This window comes from Hipposideros armiger, unplaced genomic scaffold (genome assembly GCF_001890085.2).
Source record: "Hipposideros armiger isolate ML-2016 unplaced genomic scaffold, ASM189008v1 scaffold_299, whole genome shotgun sequence".
In the NCBI taxonomy this organism is placed as follows: domain Eukaryota; kingdom Metazoa; phylum Chordata; class Mammalia; order Chiroptera; family Hipposideridae; genus Hipposideros; species Hipposideros armiger.
In genome coordinates this window covers 1,604,117-1,624,374 of record NW_017731649.1, presented here as the reverse complement: position 1 = coordinate 1,624,374, position 20,258 = coordinate 1,604,117, and the positions used below count along the sequence as shown (strand labels likewise).

Here is a 20,258-nt window from a genome sequence, read left to right as displayed (position 1 = left end):
AAATCCAAATCCCCCTAATTATCCCCACATTACGCTAAGATCATCCATAAACCTGCAAAGTCATAATCTAGGTCTAACGCTGGCCCAGGGTCTTCATCTGACGTGTGAAGGCATGCCAGTGTTCTGAAGTTGGTGATTAAGCCCTGGCCGATTCCTAATTTGGCAGCGGCCAGTGTAGGTTCCGTCCCGTTTGTCAGCCACTCCCCACCGGCTCCAGCAGTTATGGCACTGCCCAAGAAGTCCATGTGAATGTCAGGGTCTCCGTGACTCTGCAGACCACACCCTGCTCAGCCAGTCAGGGCACTGGAGAGGGACAGGGCAAGAGGCAGGGGAAGAGGGGACGTGTTCCTGCTGCCTGCAGCCAGGTGACTTCCTGTTCACCTTCTGCTCCTTGGAGCACTGCCTTCAGCCGCAGCCGCTGAATGCAGTCTGCAGTGTTCCCAACACGTGTCGGCCCAGCTTCGCCTCCGGCCCCACCAGGGACACACCACCACGCGTCTGGTGCCTGCCTTTCAAAGGCCACGTCCAGGTGGCTGGGCAGCACCTCCCCACTCCTTAGAGATCAGTTTCAGGTATGAGGGACCCTCCTCTAAATGTCTAATTTTAAAAATTTCACCCACTTGATGGATTGGGGGAGGGGGGTTGTCACTTTGAGGGGTAAAAAGTATAACTATTGCACTGTGTTGTACACCTGAAACTAATGTTAAAAAATAAACAAAATTCCACCCACTGCCCTGCGTTCTCTCAGTCCCGCAGCTGCCACCTCCATACTTTTAGAGATGGCTTTTTATCAGTTCAGACACCTCGTCAACTCTTTAAATTCTTAGTTCAAAATCCAGTGTGCTTTGTGTCCTGACGGACACAGAAACATAATACTCTTAAGGGCTACTTTCACCTCAAAAGAGACTCTGCATGTTGAAAAGGCATTCAAACTCAAGGAATGAGCTGTATTTCCGGAGTGACAGGCAGCAGACAAAACCGGGATTTGTACACAAAAGCCCACGGGCTCCACTCTAAAGCGGACCCTAGATATGACAACATAAGTTGTAAGGAAACTTCTTTTTTAATTGTAGACGCGCCATCAACACAGGGCCTCAAGCGAACTCTGAGACCCTGGAACAGAGAGCAGGTCTTCTACAACCTGGACCCCAGCAGTAGCAGAGCTGCTGGCACACAGTAAATGAATAGCAAGAGGTACCTGAGACTGGCCCCTCTTACTCTCAGCTGAAATACATCTCCACAGCCTTCGGCTTTGGGGATGACTACATCTTGTCCCCTGCCAACAGATACACAATTCTAGAAGTTGGCTTTTAGTTTAGGTTATAAGCCCATACTCTCTTGGATAAGAAAAGACCTCACGATTAATTTAAAAATAAACTCCAACTTCAAATCAACAAGTATTAGATGCTGCATAAATTGTCACTCGTGACAATTAGACGCCTTGCCCTGTGTATTACAGCCACAAACACGCGTGTCCTCCCACTAGACGCCAGACCCGGCCTGTTTGCACGTGTGCGCATGCGTGCTCCCCCGCCCACGCCACTACTCTTTGGTACTTGGGTGTCCTGCCCGGAGCAGCGTGGGATGGCGACGCAAACGTTATTTTGGAGCAGAAAGGCTTAAATTTGAATCCATCCTCAGAATCTATCTCTTGCCTTGAAAAAGTTACTTATGTCTGAGGCTCGGTTTCCACTGTAAAACTGCAAAATATTAAAACCGCAAAACACCTTCTAGGGTTGTGGTCACTAGAGATAACGGCTGAAAAGCACCCAGCACACAGAGAGCGGATGTTGCTAAAACTGACGCTGGATGCTTGGTGATTGTCTGGAAAGGGAAGATAAAGTCCTTACTGCAAGGCAACCCGGGAGAACCCGAACTGCAGCCAGTCAATGAGGCCCTTGGGATTGAGTTTTGTTACCAAAATGGCTAAAAAGGTCGCATATAATTTTAATTTGCAAGTGTGAGCCGCGCAGGCGGTTGTTACACAGGACGGCCACGCGGCTTCGCGTGTACCGGGCAAAGCTTCCCTCCGGCACGGAGTCCGGTCGGAACCAACGCTGCGAGTCTCGCCCCGGGTTGGCGGCTCTGGGCTCGGGGCGGCCTGGCTGTCCCGGCGTCAGAGCCGGGCGCCCCCCACGCGCGCGGCCACCGCACTAACGCTCACACATTCGCCACCTTCGGCCTGGAGCCCGGGGGACTTGGGAGCTGGGCCCTGGAGCGCCCGCCCTCACCAGGGTCGCGGGCCGGGCTCGGGGAACGGGGCCAGGCCGCGCGGGGGCGTCGCAAACGGCCGGGCTCCGGGCGCTGCCCTCCCGCGAGACCGCCGAGGCCCGCCCGCCAGCGCCGAGCGCCAGGGTAGCGCGCCCGCCACAGCCGCTCTACCTCCATGACTTCCGGCTCCCAGCCGCGGGCGCCGCCGGATGACGTACCCGCCCCGCCCCCTCCAGCCGCGCCCCCGGCTGGCGCTGCGCAGGCGCGACACTTGCGCTCTCGCGGGAAGCGGCCGAGGCGTTTGGAGGCGCCCGCGGTCGAGGCGCTCCTGGTCTCGGAAGGAGGGCGCGATGGAGAAGCGGGGCCGCGGTGGCAACATGCCGTCGAGCCAGACCCTGCAGCTGCCGGCCACGGCGCCTCAGAAAGAGCGGAGGCCCAGCATGTTCGAGAAGGAGTCCGTGAGTGCGGCGGCGGGGCGCCCCGTTTCCCGGGCCCCGCCCCGTTTCCCGGGCCCCGCCCCCTGGCCGCGAGGCGGGGCCTCTGGGAGGCGGAGCCGGAGCGCCGCGGGCGGCCGTGTGGTTGGCCGAGGCCGCGGAGCTGCGCCTTCTCCGGCGGGAAGCGCCGTCACGAGGTCACCTTCACGCGCGCACGCGACCTGAGGCTTCCCGAGAGGAGCTCGGAGTCTGCTCTTTCCACATACGCGCGATCTCAGTGTGTGAGGTGCCGTCGTTCAAACCAGAGGCGGTGTTTCCGGCCGCAGAGGACAGCGCCTGTGCAGCGCTAAGGAAGGGAAAATACCTGATACGCCAAGCAGAACTGTTCAGTTTTTAAAAACAGCCACACTCAGTATTTGACTAATATAGGAGAAAACGGTGAAGTTAAAATATGTCCATTAGTTTATTACCTGAAACTAATGGAAAATGTTCAGTGTTACTGCTGTTATGACTCTAGGCTTTATAGAGGACTGTGGTCTGAAAACCATTATTGTAATCAAGACCCCATCTTTTTTATTTTTCCAAGGATACAAAACTTAAGTATAGAGCTGAGACTAGAAACTGTGTTCCGGTCCACTTGCTTGTAACGCTTTTTTGTTTTTGTTTTTTTATACCAACTTCATGGGATCTATCATTGATAGAACGAAGGAGAAATAACAAGTGAAACGCTAATTTTGAAAATCCTAAAACATGTTATACAAAAGGAATCCTCAGGGTAGTCATGGCAACATTTCAGGTTCTGATGACAGTCCTTTGGTGTCTTACGTTTTACAGAGGAAAGAACAAACTAAGGGAAGGGAAAATAGGCCATGTTTACACAACTAAGAAAAAGTAGAGCAAGGCTAGAAACCTTAATCTGTGGGACTTCAAATGTCATGCTCCCAGAGCTGCTGTATTGCCTGGCAATAAGTCTGAGTAACAGATGGGTCACCTGCGGTGGACAAAGGTGCTTTCTATAAGCTTACTGCCTACGAAAGCTCCAGAGTGGTCTTGGAAATTGAGTACACCTGAATCCAAGGGGAGAGACGCCAGGTGCACTTGGTATATCGGCAGAAATCTGGGGACGAGGGATCAAGGACCAGGGCAGTTCTTGCTGATTGAAATGGATGTGTTGACTGGCGAAAATAACTCCAAAAATGATGCACAAAAGAAAAGGGTTCATTCGGAGGAAGGGAAAAGAAGAAACTAACTACTGCCACGGTGCCCATGGGGAGAAAGGAGTGAGAGCTATCTCAAGATGCTCTTTCTATTTCTATCATCCCTTCCCCTGGAAGCGATCACAAAGTGAAACTTGGAGTCAGGGTCACAGAGCTAACAAGGGGCTGTTACACAAAATGCCAGTTCACTTTTATCAGATGTGATCGATCATAGCATAGCAGTCTTTAAAATCTAGCTTGTAGAGGTAAGAAATTTGAATAGACCAATAATTGCGAAGAGACTGAGAAGGATCCCACCAGTGCTCAAATGTCCTCAGGGACAATGAATGCACTGAGGAGTCATTTCTAACGTTTGGTTAGCTGATAATTCCCGTGTTCCTGAGCATAGGAAAAATTAAGACACAAATCAATAGAAGCATCTTTTGATTTTTATCTGTCTTGCATCTATTTTTTTCTAGGGGTAGCACCTCAGTTTTCCTTTGTAGAATTAATCCTCTAGCTTGGGTGGGACTGTCAGACACTTTTCTTAACTTTGTGGTGAAGATGAGACCAAAGCTAGGCTAATTATTCCTGGAATAATGCAAGAAAATGGTTGCGATTAATTCCAAATGAGGATGGCGTACTAAAGTGCCTCATGAGTCTGGTCCTTTAGCTTACTCTTTCATTATGTGGAATATCTTTCCAGTTAATTACATTTTTGCTTAACAAGAACAATCCCAAAACCGAAATCAGATTACCAAAAATTGAAAACTTGATAAGTTTCACTTGTGTACATACATTTGAAAATCATAAATACTAGCAAATGGCACTTAGGAATACATTAACGTAGTGACATCTCGTGACCAAGCTCAGTTTGTTCGAGGATTGTAATTAGGCTCAATGGAAGGAAATGCCATATCAAAGGGTTAAATAATTAAACTCAGGTTGTAGTAGAAGCAAAGAAGTTGATCATATTTAAAATCTATTCTTAATTTTTAGAAGTGATTACAAAGATTATTCCTTAAAGCGAATACTAAATTAGGCCAACATTATATATAAGGAAGACATGGTAGAGATGTGAGTTTTCAGCATATTTTCAAACCACGCATACATGCTCTATCCCCAAGGGAATCGTTGCAATTGGGAGCCACTGTTAATGATACAGTGTAGTTTTATCCCTTAAGTATATTGTGGGGGAAAGAAGATGGCAGTTACCCTAGAGAGAAGCATTCTCTTAATTAAAAAAATAATAAAGGTTTTGTTTTTAAGGGGTTTAGGGAGCCAATAATGCCTCTCTTCCCCGGCTAAAACAAAGCAGTCTGACATATGGTTAGAATAACAGATTTGTTTCTGATGAAGGACTTCTAGCAGCCAGCATGGAATAATGAACTCCTACAAGAAACTACAGAAAATAACACAATGTATGAAGTATTTGTTTCCATTGGTTTGATGAAAGGCAAGACAGGATAGTGATCTCTGAGGGAAGAGAAATAGCAAAGATGAGCCCCAAGATTCCCTCTAACTACTGAGGGGTCCCAGCCCACATCTCATGGAGAGGTCTCCCTTAGTGGAGAAGCATTTGAGAGCCAGGGTAAGTTAAGGTGGCATGAGTCTGCAGAGCATGATATTAGGAGGCAGCTGTACAAGTAGCTCCAGATATCTGCAGAGGATTTGCCTCAAGTTTCCAGCATAGTACAGCAATACATCTGGCAAGGAAACCACCTGTGGCCAGAAAAACAGTCACTCCAAAGGAGCAAAAAAAGAAAACCTTGACTCACACAAACCAGTTTGTGTTCCCACCAGTAAGAGCAAAAAACCATGTAAATCACAGGGCATTGATTAGAGTGCTAAGAAGTGTATTGTCTCAGCCAAGACATGGAGACAACCGAAATGCCCATTGGTAGATGACTAGATTAAGAAGCTGTGGTACATTTATACAATGGAGTATTACTCAGCTATAAAGAAGAATGAAATCGTACTATTTGCAATGATATGGATGGACCTAGAGAACATTATGCTAAGTGAAAAGTCAGATGGAAAAAGACAAATACCATATGTTCTCACTTATATGTGGAATCTAAAGAACTGAATAAATGAGCAAAGTAAACAGAAATAGTCTCAGAGACACAGAGGAAAATCTGATGGTTGCTAGATGGGAGGGGGGTGGGGGGAATAAGGGAGAAGGGTGGGGAATAGAAAGCACAAATTGGTAATTACAATATTGCCAGGGATATAAAAGATAGTTTGGGGAATATAATTAATAATGTTGTAAAGATTTTGTAGGGTGTCAGATGGGGACATGTCTTATTAGAGAGGCCACTTCATGGTGTAGATGCCTGACCACTGCTCTGTAAAGCTGAAGCTGAATAATATTATATGCCAACTATAATTTTATGTATATATTCATATATGTGTATATATATATATATATATATATATATATATATATCATGGGATATGGAGTATAGTATAGGGAATAGAGTCAATGGAATTGTAGATATATACGATGTCAGAGGATCAAGATTGGGGGAGTGGGGTTATCACTTTGTGAGGGGTGAAATATCTGTTACACTGTTTTGTACATCTGAAACTAATAATAATAAAAAAGATGTATTGTCTCAGTAATAGGTTGAAAAATAGCCCTAGACTTACAGATTTCTCTAGTCTGGCCTACCAAACCTTAAAAGCAAGGCTCCAGAGAATTAAACTGTTTCCAAGGTACTACATTCTAGAAGAAAATTCAAGAATACAGGATTACAAAAACACTGCAGATAAGGTAAAATTCAGTGTCTGGTGTCCAACTAAATACTAGCAGACTTACAAGAAAAACAGGAAAATACAACACAAAATAAGGACAAGAAACAATAAATACTCCCAGAAATAATGCAAAGATAGAATTACTATAAAAGGACACTAAAGTAGTTATTTTAAAACAATTATTGTATTATATTAGTTTTTATTAAAGCATCTATGTAATTATAAAACATTACAATCTGTTTAAGCATGTAGAGAAAAGACTGAATATTTTAAATGCAAGTCAAACTGCTACAGATGAAAAACATGATGTTGGATGTAAAATACACTGAATAGAGTTAGCAGATTTGACACCGTGGGACAAAGCATTAGTGAATTTAGAGATAGCTATGATAAGAAAACCTGAAAAAAAAAGATTAGGAGACATAAGTGAGCTATAGGAAAATTTCAGGCAAAAATTTTATTCTTGTATTTTGAGTCTCAAAGTGAAGAGAGGAGAGGGGAAAGACAAAAAATATTTGAAGAATTAATGGATAAGAAATTTCCAAATTTGATGAAAACTATAAACCCACTATAAATCCAAGAAGCCCAATGAACTTCAAGCAAAAGAAAATTATGCTGAGGCATTGAATAATAAACTTACTTAAAAATCAGTGAAGATTAAAACTAGAAGAAAAGCTTTTAAGTACAGAGGAACAAAAATGAAATGACAGCAGACTTCACATCAGAAAAAATGCAAGCCAGAAGACTGAGGCATCATCTTTACATTTCTGAAAGATAATATTTAAAGGTGAAAAAAACTACTAGCCTAGAATTCTACACCCAGTGAAAAAAGCTTTCAAAAACAAAGACAAAACAATGAGTTATTCAGACATGAAAACAAACAGAATTCACCAGCAGACCTATGAGTACACTATCAGAAACGTTAAAGGAAGTCCTTAAAAGGGATGTGATACAAGATGTAAATCTAGACAAAGGAATAGAAAGCACTACAAGTGGTAAATAAGTTGATAAATGTACAGGTTTTCCTTATTTTTAAATTTACTTAAAGATAGTTGATTAAATCCAAAGTAATAATATTGTTGGATTTATAGCACAAAGGCCAGAGAAATGGGAGAAGGGGAGGAAGTACACCACTGTAAAGCTCTTATGCTCTATGTGAAGTGGTATAATATGATTTGAAGGTAGACTGTGGTGAGCTAAAGGTATATACTGTAAGCCCTAAAACCACCACAGGAGAAGAAGAAAGCTAACAGGTTAATAAACGACATTAGATGGAACCCTTAAAAATACTAAATTCAAAAGAAAGTATAAAATGTACATGCAATAAAGAGCAGATTGGACAAATAAACAAAAAATAAGGATTAAAAAAATCATGTCAACCACATTAAATGTAAATATTAAAAACATCCCAATTAAAATTCAGAGATTGTTGGATTGGTTATAAAAGCAACATGAAACTATTTATTTTGTCTATAAGAAACACACTTTATATATAAAGACACAAATAGGTAAAATGAAAAGGATGAAAAAGGATATACTGCGTGAACACAAAAGAAAGCTGGAGTGCCTGTTTTAATATCAAAGAAAGTACTTTTCTAACTAAAGAATATTAGATAAAAAGAGGGTCATTTCAGAGTGTTAATAGATCAATTTGTCAGAAAGCCATAACAATCCTAAATGTTTATGCACCTAAAATCAGAGCTTTGAAATACAGAAAGCAAAAGTTCATATATGAGGTGTGATCAAAACATACGGTGAATGTTTAAATTAAAAAAATTTATTACAGGGCCGGCCGAGTGGCGCGTTGGTTAAGAGTTGGCTTGGGACACCAGCTCTGAGCAGCAGGGCCCCGGGTTGGATCCCACATGAGGGCCAGTGACGCTGCGCCCTCTACAGCTAAGATGGTGAACAACAGCTTGACCTGGAGCCGGGCTGCCGTGAGTTGCTGGCGATGGCATAGGCTGCAGTGAAGCTACAGTGGGCTGCTGTAAAGCTACCGTGAGTGGCTGGCAGCCGGCGTGAGCTGCCAAGAGCCGCTGTGAGTGGCCGTCCAGGAGCCAGCGACTGATCTGCCTCACCCGGGAAGAGCGCAATGATAATACCAACATGAGCCAGTGAAGCGACATCCTCCACAACTAGACTGAAGACCAAAAGGACAGCAACTTGTCTGTTCCCCTTCCCCAACTCCCCAATACAATCTTTAAAAAAAAAATTATTACAGTAAAAGACACATTGCCATTAATCACCCTCAAAATACTCCCCCTCGATTTGAACACAATTATCCCATTGTTCTTGCCACTTTCTGAAGCATTTCTTGAAGTCCTCTTTCATGAGTATCTTTACTTTATCCTCCATCATGACAATGCTCCATCGCTTCTGTTATACAGTAATTTCTGTCAAATAAAAACATTACAGTGTGTCCTCATATACTTTATTCACTGGATCTGGCACTGTGTGACTATTGGCTCTTCCCCAAAGTCAAAATGACCATGAAAGGTAAACATTTTGAATCAATTCAGGACATGGAGGCAGCCACGACAGTGCAACTAAAGACATGAAAGAGGACTTCCAGAACTGCTTTAGAAAGTGGCAAGAACGATGGGATAAGTGTGTTCAAAGCAAGGGGTATGTGTGTGTGTGTGTGGGGGGGGTATTTTGAGGGGGATTAATGGCAATGTGTCTTACTGTAATTTTTATTTAAACATTGACTATTGTTTGATTACACCTCATATGTCTTGCTGAAATAGACACCCATAATTACAATTGTAAATTTCAACATATCTCTATCTCAAAATAATTAGTAGACAAAGCAGACAAAAAGCTAGGATATAAAAGATAAACAGTAGTATAATCCAACTTGAACTGCTGGACTTCTATAGAGTACTCCATGCAACCGAGGATGAATAAGTGTTCTTTAGAAGTGCACATGAAACATTACTAAGATGTACCATCTAGGGACACAAGACAAATTCCAATGACTAAATGGATTCAGAGCATAAAGTATATTTTCTTGTCACAATGGAATAAATTATAAATCACTTTCAGAAATATATATGGAAAATTGCAAATCGATAACTAAATGACACACTTCTAAATAACCCATGAGTAAAAGAGGAAAACAAAATATTTTAAACTGAATGAAAATGAAAATTTCAAAAATTGTAGAATGTAGCTAAAGCAATATGTAGGGAAATTTATAGCCCTAAATATTAAGAAGATTTCAAATCACAGACACACCAGGGCCAAGCATGCACAACAAGATGATTTTCCTCAAGTTTTTTGTGAAGAGGCAGAGAGCGGGGCCTCAGGAGAAACCAACCCTATTAGCATCTTGATCTTGGACTTCCAGCCTTCAGGATTGTGAGCAAATAAATTTCTGTTGTTTAAGGCATCTGGTGTGGTATTTTGGCAGCTCAAGCAGATGAATATATAGATACAAATTACCATAGAAATAATAGATACCCTCTATAGCCTCTATCAAAGAAATTGAATTCATAGCTTAAAACTGTTCCGTAAAGAAAACTTCAGGCCTAGATGGTTTTTCTGATGAGTTTCTACCAAATGTATTCTCAAAATTGAAAAGGAAAGAATTAATCCTATGAGGCCAGCATTACCCTGCTATCAAACCTGGAGTAATAACAAGAAAACATCAATTACCCTCATGAACACAAATGCAAAAATTCTTAACAAAATTGTAGCAAATACAACAATGTATAAGAAGAATAAAATATATATACTGGGCCCAACATAGGCACATCTAAATATATAAACCAAATATTAACAGAACTAACGGGAGGAATAGTTAGCAATACAATAATAGTGGGGGACAGCAATACCTGAACTTATATTGATGGGTAGGTCATCCAGACAGAAAATCAACAAGGAAACATTGGTCTCTAATGATATGTTAGATTAGATGGACTTAGCGTATATAAAGAATATTCCATCTCAAAACAGCAGAATACACATTCAAGTGCACCTGGTACATTCTCCACGATGGATCATATATTAAACCACAAAACAAGTCTCAATAAATCTAAGAAAATTGAAATAATATAAAGCACCTTTCATAGCACATTGCTATGAAACTAGAAATCAATTAAAGAAAACAAACATTTATAAATATGTAGAGATTAAACAGCATGCTACTGAACAACCAATAGGTGAACGAAGAAAGAAAAAAGTGCTTTGACACAAATGAAAATGGAAATACAACATACCAAAATTTATGGGATGCAACAAAAGTGGTCTAAGAAGGAAGTTCATATTGATAAATGCCTACCTTAACTCTTTCATCGCATTAATTGATTTCAAGTTCTTTTTTCAAAATGTGCCAGAAATCCATAAAAAGACAAAAAGTTGATATTTTGACTATTTTATGCATTTAAAAACAAGTTGAGCTGCTTTGTATATAAATTACATTATTTTATGTATAAAATTTTCCCATTGTTATTCATTCTTGAAAAACACAAAAATATAGGAAAATGTATATCTGCTTTCCTAAAGTTCCTTCCTGGAAGTTTCTATCCACAGTCGGCAGATGGAAATACTTATTCGGATATATCCTACTGTCATGGCAAAAGGTTTAGGAAATGAGAAAATCTGAACCCAGCTTTACACTAAGTACCACAAGGAACTAGAAAAAGAGGAACAAATGAAGTTCAAAGTTAGTAGAAGGAAGAAAATAAAGATCTGAGTGGAAATAAATGAAATAGAGACCAAAAGACAATAGAAAAGATCAATGAAACTAAGAGCTGTTTCTTTGAAAAGATACACAAAACTGACTACCTACCGTGTTTCCCCGAAAATAAGACTGGGCCTTACATTAATTTTTGCTCCAACAATCTACATTTATTCATTTATTCATGTACAAAATCTACATTTATTCTAACAGTCATGCCTGGCTGACGATTTTAACTGGGGCTTATGTTTGAGGTAGGGCTTATATTAACGAGCATCCTGAAAAATCATGCTAGGGCTTATTTTCTGGTTAGGTTTTATTTTTGGGAAAACACAGTAGACTCACCAAGAAAAGAGAGGGATCAAATAAAATCAGAAATGAAAGAGGAGACATTACAACTGATACCAGAGAAATAAAAAGGATCATAAAAGATTACTGTGAATAGTTATACACCAACAGTTTGGACAACCTAGAAGAAATGAATAAATTCCTAGAAGCATACAACTTTTTAAGACTGAATCATGAAGAAACAAAAACTATCTGAGGGCCGGCCGAGTGGCGCATTGGTTAAGAGTTGGCTCAGGAATTCCAGCTCTGAGCAGCAGGCCCTGGTTCAGATCCCACATATGAGGGTCAGTAACACTGCCCTCTACAGCTAAGATGGTGAACAACAGCTCAACCTGGAGTTGGGTTGCTGTGAGTCACCGGCGACAGCGTAGGCTGCAGCCTCATAAGCTACCGTGAGTGGCCGGCAGCCGGTGTGAACTGCCAAGAGCCGCTGTGAGCGGCGGTCCGGTGGCTGGCGAGTAATCTGTCTCAGCCAGGAAGAGCTCAATGATAATACCAACATGGGCCAGTGAAGCAACGTCCTCCACAACTAGACTGAAGAACAAAAGGACAGCAATTTGTCTGTTCCCCTTCCCCTGATTCCCCAGCGCTGTTCCCCTCCCCCAATTCCCCAGTAAAAATCTTAATAAGAAAAAAAAAAACTTTCTGAAAAGACCAATTACTGGTAGGGAGATTGAATATAATCAGAAAACTCCCCAAAAAACGAAAGTTCAGGATCAAATGGCTTCACAGGTGAATTCTACCAAATATTTAAAGAATTGATATCTATCCTTCTCAAAGTATTCCAAAAATTAGAAGAGAAAGAAACACTTCCAAACTCATTTTACAAGGCCAGCATGACCCTGATACCAAAATTAGACAAGGACACCACAAGAACAGAAAATTACAGCCCGATATCTCTGATGAATGTAAATGCAAATAGCCTCAAAAATATTAGCAAACTAAATTCAACAATTCATATTTAGAAAAATCATACATCACGATCAAGTAGGATTTATTCCAGGAATGCAAGAATTGTTCAGCATCCCCAAATCAATCATTTAGATACACCACCTTAACAAAATGAATGATAAAAATCATGAGTATCTCAATAGATGCAGTAAAAGTATTTGACAAAAGTTTAACATCCATTTATGATAAAACTCTTCAGACACACAGACCTCAGGTCTGATTTCAGAACACATTGAATTCTTGCTTTGAGCTCTTTGTCCCTCCTATTTCCTGTTCCTTTTAGACTTCCTCTCAAACCTTCCTTCAGAGGGGCCTTCTCTGATTGTTCATTCTAAATTAGTCCCTCACAATGAGTTTCTATCAAGTCATGTGACCTTATTTTGATAGCAGTGACCACTATTTAGATTAGTTTGTTCATTTCCCTGTGTACTTTGTTGTCTGTCAGCCCTGCGCCCACTAAAATTATAACTCCATGAATGCAGTCCTTGATTATGAGTTAATACAGGTAGAACAGTTGATTTCTGGCTATTATAATGCAGCTCACCACTGTAATCCAGTACCTGGGGCATTGCTCTGGACCATACTAGGCACTAGCTAAATATTTGCTTAAAGAGTGCTGAATGTCACACAGTAAATGTTGAATATCAAAAGCATCGAATGATATATGCCAAATCAATACGCTTTTGTTATCTTTTCAACTTAAGACTTAGGAATGTCTTAATCTAAATATTGTATTATTAGAAGATAAATAACAGTAAAATAATGAAGAATATTATTTTTGTAACCTCAGGGTAGGGAACAGAGAGGTTTTCCTTACATACTTGTCTCCTAACACACCTTCCATGCACATTCTAAATATATGCATGCGAATTTGTATATTTGTGTTTCTAGATAGCAAATAGATTCTAGCTAGCTAGCTGTTCTTTTTTCTTCTTTTACCAAATCAATAGCAAGAGCTGGGTCAGTGAGTCCAAGATTCACCAACTGCATTGTCATAGAAGTGTGTTGCATTGGATCTCCAAGTTTTGTGTCATCCCAGTCCTGTTGTGCCAGGGTTCTGAGATCCGAAATGTCATTTTACAATTAAAAACTAATGTCTTGGGCCAGCCGAGTGGCGCGTTGGTTAGGAGTTGGCTTGGGACGCCAGCTCTGAGCAGCAGGGCCCTGGTTCAGATCCCACATGAGGGACAGTGACACTGCCCTCTACAGCTAAGATGGTGAACAACAGCTCGACCTGGAGCTGGGCTGCTGTGAGTCGCCGGTGACGGCATAGGCTGCAGTGGGGCTGGCAGGCAGCAGGTGTGAGCTTTCATGAGCTGCCAAGGCTGCCATGAGCATCCAGGCGAGCGATTTCCTCACCTGGGAAGAGCGCAATGATAATACCAACATGGGCCAGTGAAGCAACGTCCTCCACAACTAGACTGAAGAACAAAAGGACAGCAACTTGTCTGTTCTCTTTCCCTGATTCCCCAGCACTGTTCCCCTCCCCCAATTCCCCAATAAAATCTTAAACAAAAAAAAGTAATGTCTTCTCACATCTGTCTTTCAGTATGCACAGATTTTAAGAGAAAGACTGAAGGAGTCATCTCATGAAGTTCAGTATATAGAGCCTCCGTTTGATGATTCGATTACTGATATAGGAAAAGAATGGAAGAGTACCCTAGCTAAATTACGGTTTGCAAATTCATATAGAATGGAGCCACTGAAAAAATTCCAAGCTTATTCAGTGGAGACAAAAGTCCAGCAGATACTAAAGGTAGGTTGATAGATATGTAATGATAGCAATATCTTAGCTTTGGGGGGTATATAAACTATATGCAGATTTATGGCAGTGTAATTACCCTGGTTGACTTTTTATTGCATTTGCCTCAGAAAATATGAAAGTACTTTGTAGTTGGACTCAATCTTCACATTGATGCTATAAGCTGAATTAAAGGGAATCTTTTTTTATTTCATTCAGCTCTTAATAGTCCATAAATCATTTATCCCTCAGGTTTCATATTTCTCTCACAATTGGAGGAATGAATAGAAAAGAACATGTTGACTATGTATATATGTGTGAACATTGGTTCTGACTATGCGAAAACAGCTTAAGGATAGGCAACCCCAGCTTAGACATAGGTTGTTTTCTTCTTTAAACAGATGGGAATGTCAAGTTCACTTAAGACAGTTGTTTGAAGCTCAGACACATGTTTTCAGACTGGCTTTAAAAAGTTTCTTCAATTTAACAAAACTAACACTGCAATACTAATATTAACGTCAATATTATTTATACTAGTTTTGGTATCTAGTATACTAGTTTGGGGAAGTCTACACTGTTCATATGGAAAGAATTCCTTTCACCATCCTTTCTGATAAAGACCACATTGCAATTTTCATTTTATTACAGAAAGTTTGTTTGAGGGACCACATTTTCTGAATCCCCTTTTCATCTTTGGCCTTTAGTTCTGGGCACCAGGTACCCAGGTGACTTCTAATGACCAGATTCCTTTTGAGGCGCTCCGCCCAGCCTGATCCCACCCCAGAGGTGTTCCATTTGTGATGTGAGACTATGCATTTTGATGTGTCTCACTCAGCCCCACCGCACAGGCTGAGTTCAAATATATTGAATATAGTAGGATTTCAGATTGTATTTATATAGAGTTTCACTGGGCAGGATGGGGCCTGGAACAGCTTGTTGGATGTGGAGGTGGATGGCTGGAGATTTCCCCTTGGGGTCAGGGAACCGTGAACACAGCTCTAGACACAGAGACAGTGGATATTGATGGGGCTTAGGGTACCTCCCTCTAGGAAGTGCTCATTATTTATTTAAAAGGAGCCCTTAGCATTGTAATAGATATGTATGATATGGGGGGCGGGAGAGAGGGAGTGGGGTGGCTGATTGGGGGAGGGGGTTGTCACTTTGAGGGTTAAAAAGTATATTGCACTGTGTTGTACACCTGAAACTAATTTTTAAAATTAAAAAAAAAAGAGCCCTTAGCTAGATAAAGCCTGATATGTTAGGCAGAGTCAGAAGAGAATGGATGTGCCAAATATCCAAAAGATAAAGCCACAGCCAAACTCCTGAGGGGAGTAAATGCTTCCAGGCCCAATTTTAGAAACATTCTGGAAGGGAACCAAAACCCAAAGGTGGCAATTCCTTTGGTTTTACATGCCTGTAAAATAACTGGTTGGAGTCCATTTGTTGTCACTAGAGCGCAGCACGTCGGTTAATTTATCATGGGTCCACGCCAGTTAATCAAAGGCACGCGCTGTCCGCTCACCCAGGTTGGCGGTGGTTTGTAGGAAAGTGCAGTACACCCACACCTAACTCCCCCAGCTGTACGTTAGCTCATTAACAAACACGATGAGAAACCTTTGATTTCCTTGGCATTCTCCTGGAGGACACAGATAAAAAGCACTCGAGTGGGGCCGGCCGAGTGGCGCGATGGTTGAGAACTCGCTTGGGACGCCAGAGGGCCCCGGTTCAGATCCCACATGTGAGGGCCAGTGACGCTGCCCTCCGCAGCTAAGATGCTGAACAACAGCTCAACCTGGAGCTGGGCTGCCATGAGTCGCCGGCGACAGCGTGGGCTGCAGCCTCTGTGGCAGTGGGTTGCCAGGGGCTGCCGTGTGTGGCCAGCAGCCAGCGTGAGCGGCCAGCAGCCGCAGTGAGCGGCCGTCCAGAGGCCGGCGACTGATGTGCCTCACCAGAGAAGAGCGCAATGATGGTGCCAACTTGGGCCAGTGAAGCAATGTCCTCCACAACTAGATTGAAGAACAAAACGACAGCAACTTGTCTGTTCCCCGTTCCCCAATTCCCCAGCACTGTTCCCATCCCCCAATTCCCCAATAAAAATCTTTAAAAAAAAAAAAAAGCACTCGAGTGGGAAGCCATAGGGAGAGTGTAGAAAGAAGTGGGCTTTGATTCGAGGAGGCTGAGGAAGAGAGGAACCACAGGCTGCAGGCTCTGGGCCCCAGGAACCCTGGCTTTAGGGAAACCCACATCGGAATCTTAGCCAATACGTAGATTTTAAAAAGATTTATTTCTTCTACCTAAGGAGTCCCAGAAGCTTTCTTTTAAAATGCCCCTTGTGGGGCCGGCCGAGTGGCGCAATGGTTAAGTGTTGGCTTGGGACACCAGCTCTGAGCAGCAGGGCCCCGGTTCGGATCCCACATGAGGGCCAGTGAAGCTGCGCCCTCTACAGCGAAGATGGTGAACAACAGCTCAACCTGGAGCTGGGCTGCCGTGAGACACCGGCAATGGCATAGGCTGCAGTGGGGCTGGCCAGCAGCGGGTGTGAGCTGCTGTGAGCTGCTGTCAGCGGCCGTCCAATGGCCGGCGAGTGACTGCCTCACCCGGGAAGAGCGTCATGATAATACCAACATGGGCCAGTGAAGTGATGTCCTCCACAACTAGACTGAAGAACAAAAGGACAGCAATTTGTCTGTTCCCCTTCCCCCGATTCCCCAGTGCTGTTCCCCTCCCCCAATTCCCCAATAAAATCTTAAAAAATAATAATAAAATAAAATACCCCTCGTGTCTCCCTAATAACCATTTGATAGAGTAATCTAAAAAAGGGAAACTTATAGCTTAAGAGTTGGTAACAAAGAGTAGTTGAACATAATCTAGAAACCAAAGTAAATTTTCTTCAAAATTGTTATTGAATTAATTTAATGTTATCTGGTTAGGAATATATGTATTTTTAAAAAAAGTTATATGTATTATTTAGACACATGTTTTCTACTTGAATTTTTATTTAGAAAATATTTGGTTTGAAAATTAAAATATTTTTCTTAATTTTTTTAAGGAAAGTCTGAAAGATGTCAAATATGATGAAAAAGTCTTCTCTCATTTGTCACTTGAATTAGCAGACCGCATATTGTTAGCAGTCAAAGAATTTGGGTACTACCGTTATAAGTTCATTATAAAAGTATTATTTATTCAAAAGACTGGTCAGGCAATAAACGTAAGTACCCCACCAATCCAGCATCTATCTATCAATTAGAACTGTAAGGTGTCTCCTCTCTAAGGATTTTGCATTTACTGTGATGTCTCCAAGGCATTTCAAGACCTTGTGGTCCCTCTAGAACAGGGGTCAGCAAACTGCGGCTTGCGAGCTACATGTGGCACTTTGGGTACATACATGTGGCTCTGAAGTAAAATTGAAAATGAAAATAAAACTATCATAGTTTCATTTATAAAATTTTTAAAGGAAATTATTCACATAATGGTTATTTCATGTTTTTTATGGCTCTCAAATACTTTTTAAATTGTTGCGAAGGACTGGATTGGCTCTTTCGTCTCAAAAGTTTGCCGACCCCTGCTCTAGAATGAAAGGATAGTTTTGTTAAATATATATACTAACCTAGAAATGAAATTTTTCTAGTAATAACTTATTTAATTGTATAGGTAGCTATCCCTTGATCATACCAGTTTTGACAATTTAGTGGCATTTAATAATTAACTAGTAAATTTATTTTAGTCACTAATGGGTGGTAGGTACTGAGGAAATTACAGAGAATTCTACGACATGGACCATGATTCTCAAGGAGTTTTTACTCTAGTCAAGGAAATAAAGCAACACAGTTTAGAGTTTAAGAAAACAAAATAATGCTATGGTCTAACGGCCTGGGTTTAGCAGTCTCATTGGCCTAGATGTCAGTCCAGGCAGCAGCTCTCAGTGCCGTGGCCAGGGCTTTGTTTTGCTTCTGTAAAATGGGGATGAGAAAACCTTCTTGCTCGAGTTGTGAGGACTCAGTGAGGTCGTCGGTATTAAAGTCCTTAACATAGTCTCCAGCACAGAGCCCTCAATAAAGATTATTGTTATTGTTTTATTTTTTTACATGGGTAGATACAATTTCCAAAAGTAAATTGAGCATTTAATCTATGCACTATTATTGTATATAAATTACAACTCAGTTTAAAAAAAAGAAACAAAAACATGAAGAGATTTAGGTAAGTAAGGATGGTCAGGTATATTGTCAGCTTGGTCGTACTATTCTACCCTTGTCTGATGGGCTTCATCCAGTGAAAGATGCATCTGAAGATGCTCGGGGTTCTGAATTTGGGCTCTGAGGAATGACCTGTCACTCACATTACAGAGCAGCATGGAGGTGGGGGGTGGGTGTCAGTATATGATAAGTTACACCCCTAATCTCAGAAAATCCAAAGAATAGTTCATAGGTCGCGCTTTAGGAAGAAATGAAGAGGGTGTAGAAACTGTTATCCGGCAGGCAGTTTTGAAATCAACTGTGGGGATAAAGTGAGGATTTGAGTACAGAAAGGCAATATTTTGAGGTTCCTGAGGGAACTAAGAAGCTAAATTCACCCACTTACTTGGTAAGAGATATTCAAGCCGGAAACAGCTTTTCTACTTGAATGGCACTGCTATCCCTGAATATTACATCTGGAGGGCGACTGCCAGGACTTGGTTTAGGACAAGAAAGGAAATGAGACGCTATTATAATATGATTTAGCCACCACTGGAGTGAAACCTCCTTCACAAATCTCCAGTAACCTCTTAATTGCAAAATCCAGTTTTCAGTCCCCGTTTTACTTGACCTCTCTCTGTGTCAACATGGCCGAACACTCCTTGAAGTTCTGCCATCTTTGGCTTTCGGAATAATGGTCCCGCGTTTCCTCCCGTCTCTGAGAACCCCGTTTTGTTCTCAGAAGTCACTGCTTGTCTTCTGCCTGCCACCTACATGCTGGCATTCCCTGGGGTTCATGTCAATGCTGTTGCTATTTCCCAAACTCATCCAGCCATTTGATACCCTGTATCGTGCACGTGTTTCTCCCTGTGCCTGTAATGATCCTGTTTCCTTTTCCGCTTGGCTCGAACCTCCTTACACACATCGACTTACCTGTTCTTGACAGATCAGTCATTGTCTCCTCTGTTCTTGTGACACTTTGTTTTTAACCTCTATTCTAGTATCTCATACATTGTACTGTAATGATTTGTTTATGGTTTTCTACATAAACATTTGTTTATGCCTGTTTTTGTTCTTTGAGAGCAAGAGCCGTATCTCATATCACGTATTGTCAATTGCTGGAAAAGCGCCCTGCATGCGTTAGACACACATTAAAAGTTTGTTGCGTGAATTAAGCAAAGGATCATCCACTTGCTTTCTTCAGTCAAGGGGGCTGGAGTGATAAGGATTATCTCTCTCTTTCTCCAGGAAGCAGCCACATAGGAGGAAGTGGAGAAATGTAGGTGCATCAGCCAGGTTTCTCCACGAGCAGAACGAATAGGATGTCTGTGTGTCTGTAGGTAGATGCAGACACTGGGACGCGGTGTATTGTGCAGGGTTGGCTGTGCAGTTTGGAGGCTGAGTCCTGCCACCTGCTGTCTGCAAGCCGGGGGCCCGGGAAGCCGGAGGGGTGCTCCCTGTCCAGCCCTGAGGCCTGAGCGCCCAGAGCTGCGCTCGGGCAGGAGAGGATGGACGTGCCGAGTCCAGCCTGTTGTTGTTCTTTACGAATGAAAATGCGGTGCCGCGAGGCTGTGTCATTTCCAGAGTCGAGAGCACTTGTGGAGTTGGGCGCCGCTTCGGAGGCTTCAGGGAGGGACGTGCATGTGGACGGGCGGACAGGAGGACGGGGTGGACAGACGCGCGTCGTCGCACGGGGGTCCCCTCAGGCCCGGAGGTCGCGCAGTGTCACGTCCAATGGCCGGAAGCCGCCCGGTGCCGCTGACACCC

At 42.4% G+C, this 20,258-nt stretch overlaps 2 protein-coding genes across 9 annotated transcripts in view; one reads left to right on the top strand and one right to left on the bottom strand.

The window, feature by feature from the left end:
* The window catches only part of ERMARD (ER membrane associated RNA degradation), a 26,382-nt gene extending 23,882 nt beyond the window's left edge, over nucleotides 1–2,500 (bottom strand). Inside the window, exon 1 of one of the 6 annotated variants that reach the window (XM_019659465.1) lies at nucleotides 2,430–2,500. Coding sequence is in view for 1 of the 6 variants with exons in the window: in XM_019659458.1 (XP_019515003.1) it covers nucleotides 2,383–2,388 (6 nt within the window). In the remaining 5 variants the exon portion in view is untranslated. The other 5 variants (XM_019659458.1, XM_019659466.1, XM_019659459.1 and 2 more) reach the window with 5 other exon arrangements.
* The window catches only part of DYNLT2 (dynein light chain Tctex-type 2), a 21,680-nt gene continuing 3,806 nt past the window's right edge, over nucleotides 2,385–20,258 (top strand). The window contains exons 1-3 of one of the 3 annotated variants that reach the window (XM_019659474.1): nucleotides 2,385–2,669; nucleotides 14,128–14,334; nucleotides 17,369–17,527. In XM_019659474.1, the coding sequence (XP_019515019.1) occupies nucleotides 2,421–2,669; nucleotides 14,128–14,334; nucleotides 17,369–17,527 (615 nt within the window). In that variant the 5' untranslated portion in view covers nucleotides 2,385–2,420. The remainder of the gene's footprint in view (nucleotides 2,670–14,127; nucleotides 14,335–17,368; nucleotides 17,528–20,258) is intronic. The other 2 variants (XR_002125892.1, XM_019659475.1) reach the window with 2 other exon arrangements.